This window comes from Gymnoscopelus braueri, assembly GCF_963280865.1.
Source record: "Gymnoscopelus braueri genome assembly, chromosome: 1".
Taxonomy (NCBI): Eukaryota; Metazoa; Chordata; class Actinopteri; order Myctophiformes; family Myctophidae; genus Gymnoscopelus; species Gymnoscopelus braueri.
Window position 1 is genome coordinate 54,677,099 of NC_137603.1, and position 21,532 is coordinate 54,698,630.

Consider the following 21,532-nt stretch of genomic DNA (forward strand, 5'->3'; position numbering starts at 1 on the left):
AAAAGAGGGACGTATTAGGTTTCAGTTTCTTGGTGTTGTGAATGTAGGGCTGCAACTATCCATTGTCTTCTATCAATTACTTATTTGAGTAATCGATACATTGAGGCATATTTTTCTATCAACGCTTAAATTGTATTAGATTTTTTATAATCAAATGGATTAGTCTGATTAACCACATCTATATTTGATGTTTTAACATTGATTATTTTATTAAAATCAATTATGGTTTAATAATAGATAAAATGTATAAATTGGATAGTTCCTTAACAGTATGTTATGTAAGTGTTGTTCAAATGGTGTTTTCTCATCTTTGTGAATAAGTCGGGCTATGAGTATGTGATCAACAAATTATTTGTCATTGTCGTATTATGGAACCTTGGGCATGGCTGCATGTTCTGAGACGTTCTGAAAGAGGTTTTTATTTACAATATGAAGACACCGAAAGAGACATTTAGTATTTACTCATTTATTTCCAAAGGGTAACCTCATATTTGTTTAAAACAATTTTTATTGCATTATAGTAATACATATTTGTAGTCGTGACCGAAAGGCACAGACATCATGACATCATATCAGCATATGACGAAAAACAAAACAAAATAAAAGCAAAATTAAAGTTTATGAATATACTTTAGCGTGGTTGGTGCAATTATTTAGCTATTGCCAGATATTTCCAGATTACCAAATATTACCAAATGTGACATTAGACATTTAAAAACAGTAGAATCGTAACTCTACCATTAGGGTACTTAAGAGAAATACAACTTAATGTGATGTTGTATGTACGGTGGACTATTAAATAGTGCACTTTATCAACATGTTTTTTTACATCCAGAAAAAAACACCTGACTTTCTGTTGAACAACAAAGTCATTGATTGGTCTACCGAAATGGCAGACAACTAAAAATAAAGCTATACATTCTGATTTACAAAGCAACTACCCATAAGCTTTTGTCTAAAACAGGGGTCTTCAAAAAATGTCAGGCCAAGGACCCCTTAGCTGAGAGAGATGAAGCAGGCACCCCCCCCCCCCCCCACACACACACACTACATATTGTATAAAATTGTGTTTCAGATCTTTTTTTTTTTTTACTTGGTCTGCTCTTTTTTCCCTCTACACCTATACCTCTTTGCCAAAAATAGCCGATCTACAAGCTCACAACGCCTGTAGATCTGCTATTTTTGGCTAAAGTTCTCCTCAGAATGGTGTGCTAGGGTTTAAGTGGTTAATGTAATAATAAAAAAAGATCACATCGCACAAAGATGTGGCGGCCCCCCCCTGTAGTAACTCTGAGGACCCCCTAGGGATCCCAGGCCCCCTGTTAAAGACCCCTGGACTAAAATGATTGCAAAACATTCAGATGTAACTGCCAGTGTCAAAGACAGCTAGACAGGTACAGTATTAAGGTAAATGGACTGCATTTGTATATAGCGCCTTTCTCCAAAGCGCTTTACAATGTACTTCACATTCAGCCATTCACACACACATTCACACGCCAGTGGCAGAGGAAAACATGCAAGGCACAAACCTGCTCATGGGGAGCAGTTAGTGGTTCAGTGACTTGCTCAAGGACACTTTGACCCGTGTAGCTATAGGAGGAGCTGTGGATGATCAAACCGGGAACCTTCAGATTCCAAGGCTTCCACTCTATACAATACCTCCCTTAGCCACTTCCGCCCTATACAATAGTATAAATTAAAAATGTCTCCATCTGTCTTTGCTCTGTTCTGCTTGGTTTCTCTCTACATCCATTAAAACCGGGAAAGCATCTGTGTACCCACTTTAACCATTATTAACACTTTGGCTATTAAATAATAGCAGATATACAAGCTCATAGCGCGGTACCGAGTGCCGCGCTATGAGCTTGTAGATCTGCACATTTTTTTTTAATTGTGAAAATTTGCGCAAATCTTTAAATATACAAAGAACATTTGACTCATATCTTTGCTTCTGGGATGAGTCTCTGGAACAAAATATTTTGACATGGGGGTTGGCGGTCAAATACATCATCTAAAAATGGTTTCTAAGCTCATAGCTACAAAATGAGTTTTATTTCGGGCTGCCTCGTCAAAGTCAATGATTGAAATCATCTGTTGGGGACCCCTCAGTCGACTGAGATTCTTTGAGACGAGTAGTTTGTTTTTAGGCCTGCAACGCCTGAAAAACGGTGAAATAGAATGATTCACACCCTCTATTCAGAGACTCTAAAACTGTCCCAGGTAACGCCACACATGAATGGAAGTGTTCTCCCTCTCCCTCTCCCTCTCCCTCTCTCTCTCTCCTCTATTAGTATGTATGTCACTAACTTTATAAAATGAATCTTCAAATTGTTGTATAGAAGTTTGTCTATTTCCCCAAAACAGGGTCCTCCTAAGAGTCTAAAAGCAAGACAGTAACGATGACCTAAGTAGCTTGAACTGACCATACAGACAACATCACCATTCTCAGATCCCAGTGCTCAACTAGAAAAACTGCTGCACAGGTCTCCGCCAGGTCAGGTAGGTTAGTGTGGGCCAGAAATGTTCGGAATTCGCCAATCAGGCTGGAATGTGAAAAATCTGAGGGATCGGATCACACACACTATATATATATATATATATATATATATATATATATATATATATATATATATATATATATATATATATATATATATATACTTCAGTTTCACACTGAAACTTCAACAAGCATTTAAATCTGACATCTAAGGTATAAGTGAGATCGAAACAGATCAAAGATATATCACAATATCTTTACTGTAGTAAAAGAAGCATAATATTACAAAAATGCTGTTGTTCTAATAAAAGTGGGAGTATATGGAGTGACATTATGCACAGTCGACCAGTTGCAGCAACAACTGTTCTTTATAAGATGCACACTCCCAGCTGTCCAGTGGATCTCGAAGCACTGCTACCCCAAGCTCCCATCCCAGGTCGTATCACCCGGAGGGTACTACCAAGCCACGCCCTGACCATCCTCAAGTCAAACACCAAACACCTTTATAGGAGCTTTCTCCACTCTGCTATAACAACATGGAACAGCCTTCCCCCTCTGGTTGTTGGAGACATTACATCAAGTAGTATTCATGCCTTTAAGAAGAGGCTGAGCAAACACCTCCTCAGTATGTGACTGTAGTAATCCCATGAAGCTCAAGGACATTAAATCATCAAACATTCAGTTTATATATACCCCTGACTGAGCAGCTGCAGATCAGTGATAGGTTCTTTGAATGTTTTTTCATAAAGCCTGTATCTGCAAAAGCTTAATAAAAAAATAAATACAAAATATCACTGTTTTGCCCATTGTTTCTCCAATCAAATCCGAGACAACAATGCACAAAACAGGCAGTGGTTCTCAAACTTTTTTATTTATTTCAAGGACCCCCATAACTCTGAGAGCGTACACGCAAATGGAACCACACAGACGCGTAATAAGGGTCCATTTGGTTCCATTTGAACACTCTCATAGTTACAAACTGGTAATGGGTACATTTGAAACTCCCTCAAGTTATCTCGGAGGGTTCTTGTACCCCAGTTTGAGAACCACTGACATACTGTATGCATTCAGTGTGTACTTTTGCAGTTATTATTATGCAATATGCACCTTCTAACTGTCTAGCCGTCTAGCTGGTCCTGGCCTTGTCTCCGAATCTGGCCCCTGTCGGTGACCACCGTCTCCAGGCGGGTCAGCCAGGCTGAAGGACGAAGCGGGCAGGGCCTCTTCAAAGCGGGAACGCCCTCCTCTGGCTCCTCTCTGTTCTCGTCTTCCTCTCGCTTCAGCGGCCTTGCAGAGCGTCTCCTGGTGCTGGCCTTGAGCATGTTGTTGATCTCATGCAGGCGCTGCATGGGACGGAGGTGGGAGCAAGCATGGTTATTATTATAGTTTTAGATTTTTGCCTTCATGTTTTCAATTTCAGTTGAAAACAATACTTTTGTACTTTTACTCAAGTAAATTTTGAATTCCAGACTTTTACTTGTAACAGAGTATTTCTACCTTGCAGTATCGATACTTTTACTTAACCCTGCAAGACCCGCTGTTGTAATAATACAACATTTGTATTTTATCAAAAAAAGTGTATAAATCATTTGTTTTCCTGTTATTGTTTCACCTAAACATTGGTTCCTATTGTTTAGTCTTGCAATGTCGTTGGCCAGGATATTTGCATATAAATACCCCCCACAGAGGCAGGAAATGTCACAACTTGAAAATCCTTGAAGGAAGAAAAATCTCTTTTTCACTGGACAGGATTCCTCACAAAAAAGTAAGTAAAATGTCTGTAATATTTTTTTTGGTGATCATTAGAATGTCTAGAACATGTACATATGTTGTTATTGTGAAAGATATCCCCCAAATGTAAATTAGAGCATGCTTTATACTTGTTGTATTTTTACAACATTGGGTCATGGTGGTAGCAAATAGCAATGCACCTGTTCATCTGGCAGAGTGGAGTGGAGTGGAGTATTATTAGTTTTCACAATACATTTATACAGTTATATGTGTATTTCCCCCACATGCATTACTATATATATCTATATCTATATCTATATATATCTATATCGATAGATAGATATACACGCATATACATACCAATTTGTATTGTGTAACCAATTGTACTCGAAGACAAATATACCGCATTAGCTTATAACATTTCATTGCCTATAATGTTTTAGCAAAACATTTTGGTAATGTTTGTGATTAGCAATCAGTGTATGGTAATTGTTCATATGGGAGTCGCCCAGTTAAAACTCTCTCATCATTGTTCATGTGATGGGTGTTGGGGATTGCCCATTTACAGCCATCCTCAATCCCTTTGTTAGGCTAAGCACCATCAGTGGTGATTAGCCTTTGTGAGGATAAGCAAAGCACAAAAGGTTGGCCAGACAGTTTTGTGTGACTTGTGAAATATGTACCTGCAGTGAGATGTGCTACTAATGTACTAAAGGTATGTCTTTATTTTCATTTCAGAATGCCACAATCAAGGAGAGAGGCTCGCTTCACTGCAAGGGATGTGTTGGATATTGTAATGAATGGAGAGAGTGATGTGGACATCGACTAAAATAAAATAAAATCTTAAAAATATGGCTTATTGATGTTATTATTCATAATGTACTGTTCTGAGGCCAAATATTATTCATAATGTATACTGTTCTGAGGCCAAATAATAAACCATAACCATATAAATGAACCCGTAAGTTGTTTTAGTGAAGTATATAGACATTTGCCATGTTATTCTGACAGTGAGTAAAAATGGCCTATAGGAAATTCTGCTACCTGTTAGACCCAATGTTGTAATATTACAACATTTCAATAAAACCTTCGAAAACTATTTTTTTCTAAAAACATTATATTTTCCTCTCCAAAATACTCCTACAACACCATATGAAAGGTTGAAACATTTTTTTTGCAAGTAGAAATATATCCGGGTCTTGCAGGGTTAAGTAAAACATTTTCCTTTTTTTTTTGGGCACATCTGTACTGTGTGGCACTGACCGTAGAAGGGCTGCTGCAGAAGTAGTAGTTGAGTGCAACTCGTGGGTAGGTAGAGGTAGAGGGGCCGGACGGAGCGGAGGGGCTGGGTGGAGCAGAGCGGCCGGACGGAATAGAGGGCTGGACGTCAGTGTTTAAAGGTGTTACGTAGAGGGAGTGTCTTCTGGAAGGACGGCGTCTTGGAGGAGCTCCTTTCTGTTGTCTGGGGAATGGAGTCAGGGGAGGAGTGCCTTCCTGCGCACAGAGGAGCACATGCAATATTACAAACAGTGGTGGAAAAAGTACTCAAATGTTTTACTTTAAGTGAAAGTATCAATACCACAATGTAGAAATACTCTGTTACGAGTAAATGTCCAGAATTAAAAAAAAGTTCAAAAGTATTGGTGTCAAAATGTACTTAAAGTACCAAAAGTAAAAGTACTAAAATGTTTGAAAATAGCAGATCTACAAGCTCACAACGCGTCGCGTATTTTCAAAAAAAAATCTATTTTTGAATAGCCAAAGAAATCAATCAATCAAACAGAGATGTGTTCCCAGATTGAATGTGATAATTTGTATGTTTTTGTGCTGCTGGGATGACTATGGTTGCCAGGACATAATGGCCTTCTAAGTCAGTGGTTCTCAAACTTTCACGTCAAGGACCCCCAAATTGATCAATACTTGGCCGCAGACCCCCATCTGAAAATATGTTGTGCCAGGGACCCCCAGAAGCAAAGATTTCAGTTACAAATGTTCATTTAAAAAATATATATATTCAACGATTTTTCAAAAATAGCAGATGTACAAGCTCGTAGCGCGGCACTCGACCCCCTGGAACCCCCCCAAGGACCCCACTTTGAGAACCAATGTCCTAAGTTTCACAGAAACCACATGCCCTGAGTGGACTGATGCGCTCAACTAGCCACAATTTCTCTGCTCCCTCTCTCTCTGTGTTTTTTATGTCTGTTGACTAATTGTTGTCTAAAGCATTTAGTTTGCCTGTATATCAACTGCGCCCGCAGGGGGGGATTGATAAAGTTTAATTGAATGGAATCCACAGAGACGGTTAAGATGTGTTCCTCAACTACAACCAATGGCCCAGGTCCAGCAATGTGTGTCCTTTGACAACATCATTTGTAAACCGTTTTATTTATCCCACGGAACATTGACTGAACACACACGCTCGGCTGCTTGCTTCTCGCAGACAATTCAACTAGCATACATTGTTGTACTGTACACCTGTGGTTCTCAAAGTGGGGTCCAGGGGTCCTTGGGGGGAAGTGGGGGGGGGGGTCAGGGGGTCCCCAGCGAAAGTACTTAATATAGCATCACAATCACTTTAACCACAATCATTTATACAGTATGCTGGCTATTCAAAAATAGCAGGTCCATAAGCTCACAGCTTGTGCACCGGCTATTTATGAATACTTCTTGAAAAAATATCAAAAATGTTTGAAAAATGTTGAATAAGTTTGGCACAAAACCTCTTCAGATTTATCATTATTATTATTATTATTAAGACAGAAAGCTTACCCCAGCTGTGGCTTGAGAAGTTGGGGAAAAGCGAACGGCGAATGGCTCTATTTGTGATATGTAGACATTGTTGTAGAAATAGATGAGGTTTCCTCTCTCCTCCTGGTCAGCTGTAGAATGCCTGGATGGAGTGTCGGGAGTGGGAAAGCTCTCTCTGCTGTCTGTGTTATTTGTAGTCACAAAGAAAAGGGAATTGCTCCTGAACTTGAAGGTATAGTAATTTATAATGTAATTTATAATGTGCTTTGCAATAAATATAAAAAAGAAAAAATGCTGAGAACAACATTTTAAAAGTAAAACATACAGTAGTGAATACATTCCATAAAATCTTGTCCTGAGATGCTGATAGCAATATAGTGGACCGTGGAATACAGTATGGTTATTTGTGACAATTTTGTCCAATTCAGGCATTTACTGTAGCAGACGCTCTTATCCAGAATGGCTTACCAAATTGCAATGCAGAAAAGTGCCATGAAGATAATAATAATAATATCTCAAATGTATATACTGTAGCGCTTTTCTAAGTGCCTAAAGACGCTTTACATGGGGTAAAAGTACTTTACAATACTTACTGCTGTTGGGCCCAGCAGGATAATTCTCTGCAACTCTTCTTGAAATCAACACATTTCTGCAAACCTATGGAAAGGCGATACATTGTGAGTCTGTAAATTTTCGCAAATGTTTTAAATTGGGAAATTCCTTTTTTTTTGTTGTACAATAACATGCCAAAAATAGTGATGCCAGGTCGAAAGTGGTTAATCATATCAAATCAGCATGGACACGGTAGCAGAATCAATATCTGAACGATGGCTGGTTTAGCTGGATATGATAAGCCATCTTTTTGACATGTGAAAGTCTGCATCTTAGAACTTGAATAAAGCAATGTTTGTCAAGTAGCGGCCTAGCGGGTCAGAAGCCAAAAGGTGGTCACAATATATTCTGAGTGACAAATAACCACTTTAATACAGGAATATTGCTTTATTTGGTAAATTGGCTGCTGACTTCTTACAGGACTAAGTTATCGTCTCTGCCGGGTGGAAACCTCATATGTCCAAAACTGTTAGTTTTCAAGATAAAAAAAATAGCAAAGGTATCAGTATCAGATCGACAAGCTCAAATCCCACGATTTTGTAACCCAATTGCCTAAGCTGTAATCCTGGGCGCTACTCTCCCTCTGCCAGCCTGGGGAGAGCCCCGAACTGAGCTTCAGTTCAACGCATGAGGAGTGAGCAGACCGTTTCGTCCCCAGTGAAATCGAACCCAGGACCTTCTAGTTGTGAGGCAACAGCGCTACCGACTGCGCCACCGTGCGCCCTCGATAAGATGTTTCTGTCCCGACAGCAACGACATGGTGGATGAGATTAGGACAGGTCTACTTACGCTGTTGCTGCCATGGGGCTGGGTTTTGTAGCATCTCATTATGCGCTTGAAGGGAATGTCTGTCCTGGTAATCTGTGGCAATAATACACATACACAAGAGCTGATATATCATTATCGACAATTGATTTGCATTAAATGCCACCTCACAGCTTTTTCCTCTCACTGTATTACCTCATTAACCACTTGAACCCTTTACTTGGTCGACCGGAGCCCCTCGGGGCTCTATACTATAGCTCACAACAACGCATCGCATTGCGATGCGTTGTTGTGAGCTTGTAGATCTGCTATTTGACATACCCAGAATGCGGATGCTGTGGTTTAAGTGGTTAAACAGGAGCACCCATTAAAGGGATACACCATGAATTTTAACTTTTTCTTCTTTTTTGTGTGTTTTTGGTCTCCCCTACCTCTCTTCTATCCCCCAAAATATCCCAGTTTGAACACTGACGTCACGTCAGGGTACAATCCCTCCCTTTTTTCACACAGAACCAGAAGATAAAGATAACATGCATACAAACTGTCTCAATAGCGCCCCGTGCCAAACAGGACAATGTGGTATTGCAGGTGAAAGTGCTTTATAAGCTAGAGAGAAGTTAGTTGGAATGAGTATATCTGAGGCTTGATTTAGGCTCAAACCTTTTGAAAAACGTTTGAGTGACATAAACAATATGATATTAAATATTATTATTATTTTTTAAATTCATGGTGTAGATCCTTTAAGATGGTTTTAAAATAATAAATAAAAACATGTAGTGTGAAGCGCACCCTGCACATGACGTAGACGGCACACATCAGCAGCTGGTCCAGGTGCCTGTCCAGCATGAGCTGGGTGCAGTGGACCAGCGAGTGTTCCAAACACGTCCAGATCTTCAGACGCAGCTCGTCCCCGATGGCCAGCCTGGAGCACAGGTCCCTCAGACGCTTGCTCATCAAGCTGTACACCTGAGCAGTGGTGGAAAAAGTACTCAAATGTTTTACTTTAAAGTTAAAGTATCAATACTGCAATGTAGAAGTACTCTGTTACAAGTAAAAGTCCGGAATTAAAAATGTACTTGAGTAAAAGTGCAAAAGTATTGGTATCAAAATGTACTTAAAGTACCAAAAGTAAAAGTGCTAAAATGTTTGAAAATAGCCTAGGTATAAAATATTTTCAAATAGCCTAGGTATAAAATAGGGCTTAAGTGGTTAATGTATGTTTTATAATGTAATAATTTATATCTGCAAAGTTACTAGTAACTAAAGTTTTCAAATAATGCTAGTGGAGTAAAAGTACAATATTTGCCCCTGAGATGTACTGTAGTGGAGTAGAAGTAAAAGTATAGACAATTGGATATACTCCAGTAAAGAAAAAGTACCTCAACATTGTACTTAAGTACAGTACTTGAGTAATAGTTACTTTACACCACTGCACCTGAGAGAGCAGTCAGTCAGTCACAACAACACATCAGTCAAATCCTTTGTAAAATCTCTCAATCTGTCAGCACCACTGCCCTAAACATGTAGTGTTGTTGTTAGTAGGAATAAATGACAGAAGCGCCCGGGAGGAAGTGGACTAAGAAAGGGGAGGAGCCAAACCGAGTTCCTGTTTCTACACAAAAAAAAGGAGGTGGTGCCCCAAGAGGCAAAAACTAAAGGGGAAAAATATAATGTTTTACCGAATGGGTTCCCAGATTGCATCCTTTTTGATAAGCTGCAACCAATCTTAAAAAGCTGGAATTGTAGGAGTTGAGGCATGTAATTTAGTTTGACTCGGTTCCACAGATAAATATTGTGAAAATAGCCGATATAGCCAAAATTCTTGCCTCTTTCTTAGGTAATATTTGACAATTTGGCCAATGTTTGACCATTTTTAATAGTATGGTTTGTTGATTACTTGAGACACAGTAATGGTCTTATTTGATTTATTTATTTTCCATTTTGGTCTTAAATGTCCGACAGTAGAAATGTCTATACTTGCGTGGGGGACTGTGGTTCAAATCCCAGGTAGTGCATGGAAGTTATGGACTGCAGCTTTAGGTCAAAGAGTATTTGCAAAAATAATTAGTTTTATATTAATTTGGTAGTAGGTGGGTGGATGGTACACCAGACACCACCACCTAAGAAAAAGAAAAGTCAATTACATTTTCGTCTCTGTTATTGGTTGCTATTAACCCGATTGACATGATCTGAATCGAGTGCCAAAACCTGATTATGCATACAAATAAGATAAATTGTACCCGCTAATATCTCAACAGAGAATGTTGAAGCTGTTATAGTATGTGCTGGAAAATAGCAGCTCTACATGCTCACAACCTATTGCATGGTGATGCAATAGGTTGTGAGCATGTAGATCTATACTGAACTATTTTCACTATTAGGTCAATACTACATAGGGCTTAAAAGGGGGATGAAACCCTTCATGTATGTGTTTTGAAATGTGTTTTCCAGTTCAGGCTCAAAACTACAGCAGCTTCAAAACATGGAAGGCTGCTTAAGGCTGAACTTGTAGTCACAAAATCTAAACATCTTGAGAAAATATGAAAGATCTGGATTAATTTGTGAAAAAACACAAATCTTGTAAGGTGCTCCCGAACAAAATATTTTTCAGATGGGGGTCTGCTGCGGCCCAATACATACTAATTGGGGGGGGGGGGGTTAGATGTAGGTGAGCCAGGACTGGCACCTACCTTGCGAAAGAACAGACAGAGCTGGGAGCTCCTTCTCTGTGACCTGGTGTCTGCATGGATTAAAGCAAAACATTTAATCTCAAGACTGAAAAACATATTAGTTAGTCCAAGTCCATTTCTTTTGTGATTTGATTTGTGAAACAGCGTGAAAGGAGTCCATTTTTTTAATAGCCCAAAGTATAAAATAATGGTTGAAGTGGTTACACACAGTTGCTTTCCCGGTTTGAATGGGTTAACCCAGTGAGAAACCATGAGGAATGATAATGTGTAGTGGCTGTGTTTGTACCTCCTGGTTGGTGTCCACTGGCCATGTGCTCAGGACGGGTCTGTCCAAGGTTGTGAACCACATCATTTGGATCTTCAAAGTGTTTGGGGAGCATCACCTGATGATGGACGAGAATGAAAAACAGCTCTAATTCACACTGAATTAGAAATGAGGTGGTGGATGTAAATACATTGTGTGTGTGTGTGTGTGTGTGTGTGTGTGTGTGTGTGTGTGTGTGTGTGTGTGTGTGTGTGTGTGTGTGTGTGTGTGTGTGTGTGTGTGTGTGTGCGTGCGTGCGTGCGTGCGTGCGTGCGTGCGTGCGTGCGTGCGTGCGTGCGTGCGTGCGTGCGTGCGTGCGTGCGTGCGTGCGTGCGTGCGTGCGTGCGTGCGTGCGTGCGTGCGTGCGTGCGTGCGTGCGTGCGTGCGTGCGTGCGTACAATGGATAAACAAATGAAATTGGAAGTGATGACAAAAAATAAATGAGCAGACAACATTTGTGGGTGCTCTCTCCCGATTGGTTGAAATTGGCAACCCACCTGAAAATGTATTTTCTGTTTCTTAAAGAGGTGGAGAGACAGGGAGACCCCTGTTACTGAACAAACACTATATAGCAATGATTACTATCAGAGTATAGAGCTTCAAAAAACTTTTGATTTTAACCAAAATAAATATCACTTATACTCTACCTTTAAAAGCTGCAATCCAGAAATGATTTTAATGAATAAAACATTATTTTAACCAATCCATGTTGGTAGAGTATATGAATAAAATACAACTAGCACGTCTGCAGTGCTTGGAGGTGGCTTCCCTAATCTTCCATCAAGAGGTTGATGAAAAGTAGCCCTAACTGATGCTCATAAGCCCAATATCTCCTCTGGTCAACAAGGCATTCCTTCTTGGCTCAGCGGTAGTTGTTTGCTCTCTCAATCCGTCAGGAGAGGACATAAAACTTTTGGATTGAAGCTTTAAAAAGAGATTGAGAGTTTCCTTCATTGAGACAAAGAGTAGGAAAGCTGAGAGATAAACAGCATAAAGGAGACAGGAGGAAGTGTGATGGGGATTCAGACAGGCCTACAAGGTCATGTGTGACACCCGAGATAAGTGGCTTACACTGCTTCACTGACGGCCACATATTTCTTTATCAGTGATAGGTCGCTCTTCTGTGTACGTCTATGTTTGTGCTTGCGCGCGTGCGTGCGTGTGTGTGAAGAAACCGGTAGGTTCTCAAAATAGGGTCCGGGGACCCCCACGGGCCCTTGAGGGGGTTCCAAGGGGTCCCCGGGCATAATCATTAATAGTTAGGAACTAAGTGGACCCTTATAGGTCCATTTGTACACTAGTCAGTTATGGGGGTCCATGGTGTAATGAATACCAAGTTGGGGGTCCTTGAAATTAACACATTGGGTGCCAGAGGTTTATTAAAATATTATACGTTAAGTGCCTGCTATTCTTCCATCCACTTACGTTGATACGTTTCGTGCTGTAGAAGCCCCGACGCGGAAGTGCATGTAAACAAAGCGTGCGTGCGAGACGGCGGAGGGTCCCGACTAACGCCTGGAACAATAATATTTCTAACGCGATCCTCCATTGCAGAGTGATCGCCGATCGAAAACGGCTCGCTTCCACCACGTTAAAAAGAAATGGAGATATTAAGCTTTTAGTCAAGGAGTTAACATTGGAAAGGCCGACCGGAAGGATTTTTGACATGGATCCATATCCGGCCTCTCCTTCTCAGAAACTCCTTGGATGATCCCAAAGTTTCGTTAGAGCGCCCCACGTGGGCCCCACGTATGAAAATAAAATTGGGTCAAAAACGGTCCGGACCGTTTTTGGCACTCCTCGTTTGGATTCTCAATAACGGTCCGGACCGTTTTTGGCACCCCATGTGTTAAAAACAATAACCAGAAATCAGAACCACTGGTGTGTAAACACACACACACACACACACACACACACACACACACACACACACACACACACACACACACACACACACACACACACACACACACACACACACACACACACACACACACACACACACACACACACACACACACACACACACTTTTTTACTTTTGCATGTAAACTGTGTCTGCCACCACTAACCTGTTGGCAGACAGGGAGCGGGGCCTGGCTGTCTGTGATGCTCTGCCACAGGGGTGAGTCGGTGGTCCAGGCCAACACCTCCACAACCTGCTCCTCCACCACACCCAGGTGTCGGACCACCGTGGCCGGCAGGCTCTCTTCGGCCCGCAGCAACAGCTCTATCACCTGGAACAATGCAGAGGGGCCGTGTCCACCAAGATGCTTTGTTTTCACATTGTTGCTGTCGGGCAGAAACCTTGTGTCTTCATGTTTCAACTACAAGAGTGTTGCAGCTCGCGATGCTAGGAGTTGTGAGCTTGTAGATCGGCTATTTTCTCTATTTTTAAATGTTTAAAAAGTGATACTAAAAAAGGAACGGTTTTGGACATACAAGGTTTCCACCCGACAACGACGCTATATAGTATAGCAACTTACGTTTTTCAGAAAACTGTGTGGATTTAGAAGATTTCTTTTTTAAACGACCTTAGGTCTAAATTAGTTAATTGTTTATAATGGGAGCGCCGCCATGTTTTTTTGGAAACTCCAGCCTATTGGCGTGGCGCTGGGCATTTACGTTGCGCTCGCTTTCCTCTGCCTGCCGAGAGCTAAAATATTTTCACCTCGAGTGCCTGGAAGCGCTCCTAGGCGAGCACCCTGGTGTTTTCAGCCTTAGTGGATACAGGACCTAAGGCTTTTGAGTCGGTAACCGGAACAGTGGGCCCCGAGAACACTTGGGGCACCATTAAAAAAACGTTCTTTATTTTATATTTGATTTTATAGCTACATTTATTTGACAAATGAGGGGCCCAAATACATATAATAATTTTGTTATTAAATGTAGGCCCGATATTTCTAAAAAAGGTGATAAATTGCTACAGAACCTGTGGCAGCCAGTCATTTTGGGAATAAACAAGAAGTTGAAGGGTAAATTTAGGTCTGATAATGATGTACCGTGCATGTTAAAATCATGTGTACTTTACATATATATATTTCCGACCATTTTCCAAAGCATACATTTATTCTGAATGTTTGTACATTTAAGGGAAAACACTGCCAATTTAAAGTTAAGGTGTCAACTGGAGATATTATCAGTCATGGGCCTAAAAAGAGCTTTCCTTCCAAAGATGAAGTAAAAAAACAACAACTCATTAGCATTGACATTACGATCAACCAGCCCCTGAATCAATTTGTATTTTGAAATAACTCGTATACATGTGGGATTTACTGCATCATGGCGTTTAAAATGATTTAATCTTGGTTGATAGTACAGAACAATTATGTTGAATTGCCACACTTTCCTGCGCAATTACTTGTTGTATTGTCCTATGGGGCAAAATCCCAATCACTGCTGCCAAAGTAAAATATAAACGACTCCAAGCTTGTTTTCAATTACACAGTCAAATCCAAAGTGTCAATTTAACTCTGAGGGTTTTAAGAATGGACATTTTGAGCACTGTCAGAGTCTGGATTTTCCTGTGTAATGTGTGCAAACACAGTTTGAGGCATGTCGTCTGCTCACGAAAAAAAAACACACGTGGACATATAGAACATTTTCAGATCTACAAGCACACAACGTGGCGCAGCGCGATGCGTTGTGTGATCCATCTCTAATCCCTAAACCTAACCTCTAAATGTCTAATCTAAAAGCCTAACCCCAACCTAAATCTTTTCCTGATTGTAAATCTTTAAAATATTTTTTTTACCCATTAAAAAAAACATTTTATTGTTAGGACAAGGAAAATGGTCCTATAACAACGTCTGTTTCTCATATTCTACTATACTTGCGGGGACATTTGGTCCTCACAAGTGTAGTGATACACACACCCCGTAGAAGAGGTATGGAGGCAGGTTGAAGAGGTGGAGGAGAACAGGGAAGCCTCCTGGCAGAGACAGGTCAAACAGAACCATCTCCAGACAAGCCGCCACCAGGGAACGTATGAACAGCTCATTACCCACCGTGCCCTGGTAAACACACACACACACACACACACACACACACACACACACACACACACACACACACACACACACACACACACACACACACACACACACACACACACACACACACACACACACACACACACACACACACACACACACACACACACACACACACACACACACACACACACACACACAACCCACTCAGAATGAAATTCCATTATTGTCCATATTATTAAAATATCGTCGCTGTCGGGCAGAAACCTCTTACAATATACAATCTCCATATTTTAAGTTTTTAACGTAAATGAACGCCCTACTTGATCATACTAGTACAGCGTCACGTCTTGAGCTTGTAGATCTTCTACTTCTGATGCCATTTTTGAATTTGAATCCTGAAAAGTAACAATTTCGGACATATGATGTTTCCACCCAACAGTGACAATACACAAATGGTGGCCATTATCAAAAAGGTTGATAAATATTTGACAAATGAGTGTGACACAGACAGTCGAGGCAGATGCCCGCCCACCCTAGAGCCTGGGTCTGCCTGACGTTTCTTCCAGTTAAGGGGGAGTTTTTCGTTGCCACTGTTGCTAATTTACTTGCTCAGGGTGGGACAATAATGTCGGGTCTCTGCTCTATATACCGTGTCTTCATGAGACAACTTGTTGTGATTTGGCACTTTAATACAATCTTAATTGAATTGAAATAGCTCAGGGTGACAACAAAGAATGATGTAATTATTCCTTGATCATACAGCTCCCCCCGTGGGCAGCAACACGCAGTTCACCATGTGATGAACTGCGTGTGGTCAACATGAGCCCCAGGGTCCCCAGGTGACAGTGAAGTGACAATATAAGGACTTTTAAGACCTTTTTAATAAAAAAAAAAAAGAAAGAAAATAAAAAATACCATTACTGCATTACTGCAAGTAGGCCTAATCAACAAACTATACTTTTTTTGTTTGTTTGTTTGTTTGTTTGTGTAAAAAAAACAAGACCAGGAGACCTGGTTCTGCCAGACCCAGAATAAGTACTTTATCAGATCAGAGCACTACGTCACGGCTAAGCCGGACTTCACATGACGTGTCAGCCTGTGTCTATGCCCATGTACGGACTTCACATGACGTGTCAGCCTGTGTATGCCCATGTATGGACGAAAGGGGGGCATGCCCATGTATGGAGAAAACAGGTACAAAGCCTCATGTAGGCCGACCCCTTGGGTCTGGCAACAAAAAAATATATTATATATTTTTCTATCCCACGATTTTGTAACCCATTTTTTCACCCAGTACCAATTGCCAATGTAATCCTGGACACTACTCTCCCTCTGCCAACCTAGGGAAAGCCCATGCTCATCCGAGCTCATGCCTCCTTTAATGCATGAGGAGCTAGCAAGCTGCTTCTTATCGCCTGAGTATCCCCGGTTGGACGTAGCGCGTGGAAGGAACATGTTATTCCAAACAGTTCCTTTCCCCTCCATCAGGCTGACCAGGGGGAGGAAGTATATAGACCAGGATTACTGCATGTTTTTTGTGAGGGTACCTACCCTAGGGGACACGGGGAGAACATGCAAACTCCACACAGAAAGGCCCTTTCGCCAACCCCACCTTGTGTATGGGAACTGATGACGTGGAGGAGAGGACTCGCTCCCAGCACCCACAGCGGCGGGAATCGAACCCAGGACCTTCTAGCTGTGAGGCGACAGCGCTAGCGACTGCGCCACCGTGCGTACTCAACAAACTATACTAAAAAAACTGGTCAAACATTGGCCAAAGTGTCAAATATTTGGCCATATTTTGTCAATATTTTCAAATTTAGAAAATAGCCACGCTAATAGCCAGCTCACATCGCCTCGCGACCGCGACTGGTGTCATAGTAGTGATACAGTACATTGTAGATCAGCTTGTAGATTATTAAACAATTTGGCCAATATTTGTTTTCAATCGTTTTTTTTAAATAATTTTGATGCACTAATGGTCTTCTTTCTTTCTTTTTTTTAGGTATTAAAAAGGTCTTAAAAGTCCTTAAATTGTCACTTGACTGTCACCTGGGGTGGGGAGGTAAGACAGGATTAATCAGGAACAGTACTGGCGGAGACCTGTGCTCCGAGGAGCACATTCTCTAGTTTATTTTGTTGTTGTTGTTGGTTGTCATGGCTGCCAGTTCCCACCTGATGTTGTGTGGGAGGCCAGACTGCTCCAGACCGGACTGAATAACTGATAGTTTGCATAACGTCTTCAGACTAGGACTCAAGTCTAAGATGTACAGATCAGCGGGTTCTCTGTCTTTGTTTCCTCCAAAGATGAAGACACGGTCTCCCACCACACAACAGCACAACATATGCATTTCACTCTGCGGGCCTTCCCCCTTGGGCTCAACCTTCTTCCAGTAGAAGGTCTCTGGACTGAATTTCCACATATCAATGGAGGCTTGGCTCCGGTCGCGGCGATCAAATATGTACAGCTCTCCATTGTAGGCAAAACATTTTGGAAAATGCAAGAGTCGTTCTGGAAGAAGCTGTGTAGATGGCGCTGGCGTGCTCAGCCAGCAGTTGGTCTCTGTGTCAAACACTCTGATGTAGTTACTCCTTGTGGTGACAAACCACAAGGCGCCAAATACAAACAGCTTTGTCCCGATGATCATGGCATGGTTAAGCAGTGAACAGGGTGGCGGTGTGCCTCTGGTGTAAATTAAAGACCAGACCATTGTGCTGGTGTCCAACTTGTAGAGGTTATTAGACATGTGGGTGTATCCTCCAAGGACATACACGACCTTCCCCAAGACAGAGGCTGCGCGGTTGCCCCTGCCCTCTGGAACAGTCCCAGAAACCCTGGGCTTGAACCATCTGTGGGTGTCGACATCAAATCCATAAAGCACGTTGCAGTGAGGAAACCCTCCCCAGATGTAGACTGTATCCTCTACCAGCACAGTTATGTGGCCCCAGCGTGTGGAGGGAATCTCAGGGTGACATGGTCCTCCTCTTCCAGGTGTCACCGGAGGCAACTTCAACCAGCATAAAGACACTGTGTTGAAGACATGCACATCGATCTGATACATGTTGTTGTTGCTCCCTCCTTCTAAGGTCCATGCTTCTAAGGCGCCAAAGTAATACAGTTTGTTCCTCACCGCTACAGACGCATAGTGGCCTCGCCTTTTTGCTTTGAAAACGGTCCAATACACCCCGTCTATTGTTTTGGAAACCGTCCAACACAACATCACCCTGTCTGTCTGTCTGTCTGTCTGTCTGTCTGCCTATCCCTGGCTCTCTCAACTCTCTCAACTCCTACATTCATTTTCAACGCCTGCATCTTCTTGTATATTCTGGCGTGAAATCACACGTAACACAAACTGTTGCCAAGCAATGCAACGGCGCCAATTTGTACAGCTATTCCAATCTTGATCCTTTGACTATGGCACTATTATACTTCCAACAGCTACCTTTCTGCACAGCATCCGCGCCCCCGAACACTTTCGGAACAGATTGCTGGTGACGGAGGTCACAGAAGGGCTCGAGGACGTCGTTTTGCCACATGGACGATGTGCCGGTGTGAGGCCGAACACAAGAGGAGCATGACGCTCGCCTGTAAGCTACGCTGGGGAGATTCAAACAGCAACATTACTCTGAGCACTGATACATCTGACCCGTCGAAGCCAGAGGTGACCGTTCTAGGCCAGGTCTTCAACAGGGGGTCCCAGAGTTACTACAGGGGGGTCCTGCAAATCTTTGTGTGATGAGATTTTTTTTTTACATCAACCACTTGAACAACATTCATATTCTGAGGAGAACTTAAGCCAAAAATAGCAGATCTACAAGCTCATAACGACTCAAATGTAGTACTGCGCATACCCTAGAGTGGATCGCCATCTTCTGGCTAGAATAATATTATATATATATATATATATATATATATATATATATATATATATATATATATATATTGCATGTTAAGTATATACCACAGGCATCACTCTGAGCACTGACAAATGTGACGTCACAAAAATGGGACTGGGGGAACTGGGGACCCCCCAAAATAATCATATTTGAACTGGGGACCCCCCTATCCTGACAAGCACTTGGAATTGTAGGAGTTGAGGCATTACATTTTTTTACTCGGTTCCACAGATAAATATTGTGTATAGCAGATCTACAATGTCACAACGCCTCGCAACGCAGGGCGTTGTGAGCTTGTATATCGTCTATTTTCAACATTTTTGCCTCTTACATTATTTGACAATTATCTGACAACATGGTGGTCACCATGAGAGGGCAACCATGAGAGAAAGACTCACCGAGATGTCAATGACCCCGAGCCTCTTCTTTTCATGAGTGACGGTGGCTTCCAACACTCTGTAGAACAACACTTGAGTCTGCCGGGAGACTCTGGCTGCCATCTCTGAGAACCAGCAACAACACACATGGGATATGAAACAAGTGGTGGAAAAAGTGGAAAAAGTACTCAACAGTTTTTTATAGCCGAATTGTAGCCGAACCGGGAGCAGTACTGGCACCGTAGGACGTAGGGTTTTTGTCCGGGTTGAATGGAAAACATGGCCACAGGCTGACTAAATAAGCGATTTAAGCGGTTGTTTCGCGCCGGTCCAAAAAGTTAGTTTTTTTTAAGCTTTGGAGCATGACACAGTGTGTGGACTTTATATTTTTTGGGGATTGTGACCTCAGCCCAGCACCTGGTTTTTAGAGTCGATGTGCGTGCTTTATTAGTGTGGTTGCCCTAACAGGGCAACCACACTACCACCACAACCACCAACCACCACAACCACCGGGAATCGTGTGCTTGTATTTTGCTAAGAGATTGGTTGCATAGTTTAATTGATATTAATTTATTAGTGAATTACATTTCCCCATCCACTTTAAAAATGGGAAAATGAAAAAACTAGATTTCAAGTATTTTTTTCTCAGAAACTGTAAGGGCTCTGGGGTAATTTCTTTGAAGTTCTTCCATCACTATCTCCTAATAGTTGATCTTTCTATCTCCTCTGGTTTTTTATTTTTTTTGTTTGCTTTATTATATTTGATACTGTCTGAAAGGTGTTGTGAAAAAAAAAAGAAGGAAAATAAGAGAATGTTGAGGGTTGAGTAGTGTACCATTCTGGGAAAGGGGTGGGGGGAGGGCATGGGAGGACTGTTTCTGTATTTTTGTCTTATTTCTTTTGTGATTTTGTGTATTGTGTCTTTTCCTTTATTTTTTGTCTTTTTTATTATGTCTTGTTTACAAAAAACAAAAAAAAGAAGAAATGTGATAATGATGTGTACATTGTGCATTGTCAATAAATAAATCATTATAAAAAAAAGAAACTGTAAGGGCTAGAGTTACAAGACTTGGAGGGGAGGTTCATAATTTAGTCCGAAATGATCAAAAAAAGAATTACACTAGTCGGCCTCATGGTGGCGCTATAAAAGCCCGCTTTACGTTTTGGCCTATAACTCTTTAACCGTAGGTCGTAAAATAAAAATCTTCTAGGGTCAAGACGCAACTTCCCATACAGGCCACGCCCATTTGCGTCAGGATAGATTTTCCGCCATTTTGAATTTTCTTCAAAACACACTTTTAGCTCCTCCTCCCACATACTTTTTCAAAAATCGGTACACATGATCTCTGGGCCCATGCGATAAACATATCCAAACGGCATTTTAATAGTCTTTACTGTTCGTCCGTAAATGGCTTCCAAAGTTATAGGGAGGGGCCCGTTTTACCAAAAATGCCAGAAATCACGAACAAAACGTCCGGTCAATCCCAAATTTGAATCACATGTCGAGGGTGGTTTACTCAACGAATCCCCAAAAGCATTTCCACTTTGACCCATAGGGGGCGCCACAAATGCACAAAACGTAACCGTTTGATGCAAAAACATGATTTTTGGGGGGATCAATCCTCTCAAAATGAAATAAAAGCGATCTCAGGAGTGACGTGACAATATGATTGGCCCCTTACATTTGTGGGAGGGGTCTATTTATTTAGTGGGAGGGGCCTATTTCCTAAAATCAAAACGGCACGTATCACGAAGGCGGGATCCGATCGGCACCCGATTCGAATGGCACGTCGCGCAGCCTCCGACGGTATTCCTCCCGGCGTATCCCTCGAGTCCCGGCGTCCGCGACCGGCGTCGGCGCAACCACACTTTGCAATTTCCCAGAATTGCGACGCGTCTAGTTGTAACTGTTGTT

At 41.7% G+C, this 21,532-nt stretch overlaps 1 protein-coding gene across 3 annotated transcripts in view; it reads right to left on the reverse strand.

The window, feature by feature from the left end:
- Positions 1-446: 446 nt before the first annotated feature.
- The window catches only part of LOC308083326 (retinoblastoma-like protein 2), a 30,617-nt gene continuing 9,531 nt past the window's right edge, over positions 447-21,532 (reverse strand). For all 3 annotated transcript variants that reach the window (XM_080425611.1, XM_080425609.1, XM_080425610.1), the window contains 11 exons: positions 19,639-19,742; positions 15,224-15,361; positions 13,421-13,585; positions 11,333-11,429; positions 11,047-11,096; positions 9,146-9,322; positions 8,381-8,452; positions 7,573-7,636; positions 7,001-7,161; positions 5,492-5,722; positions 447-3,840 (listed from right to left, as the gene is read on the reverse strand). In XM_080425611.1, coding sequence (XP_080281737.1) covers positions 3,616-3,840; positions 5,492-5,722; positions 7,001-7,161; positions 7,573-7,636; positions 8,381-8,452; positions 9,146-9,322; positions 11,047-11,096; positions 11,333-11,429; positions 13,421-13,585; positions 15,224-15,361; positions 19,639-19,742 — 1,484 coding nt within the window. In that variant the 3' untranslated portion in view covers positions 447-3,615. The remainder of the gene's footprint in view (positions 3,841-5,491; positions 5,723-7,000; positions 7,162-7,572; positions 7,637-8,380; positions 8,453-9,145; positions 9,323-11,046; positions 11,097-11,332; positions 11,430-13,420; positions 13,586-15,223; positions 15,362-19,638; positions 19,743-21,532) is intronic.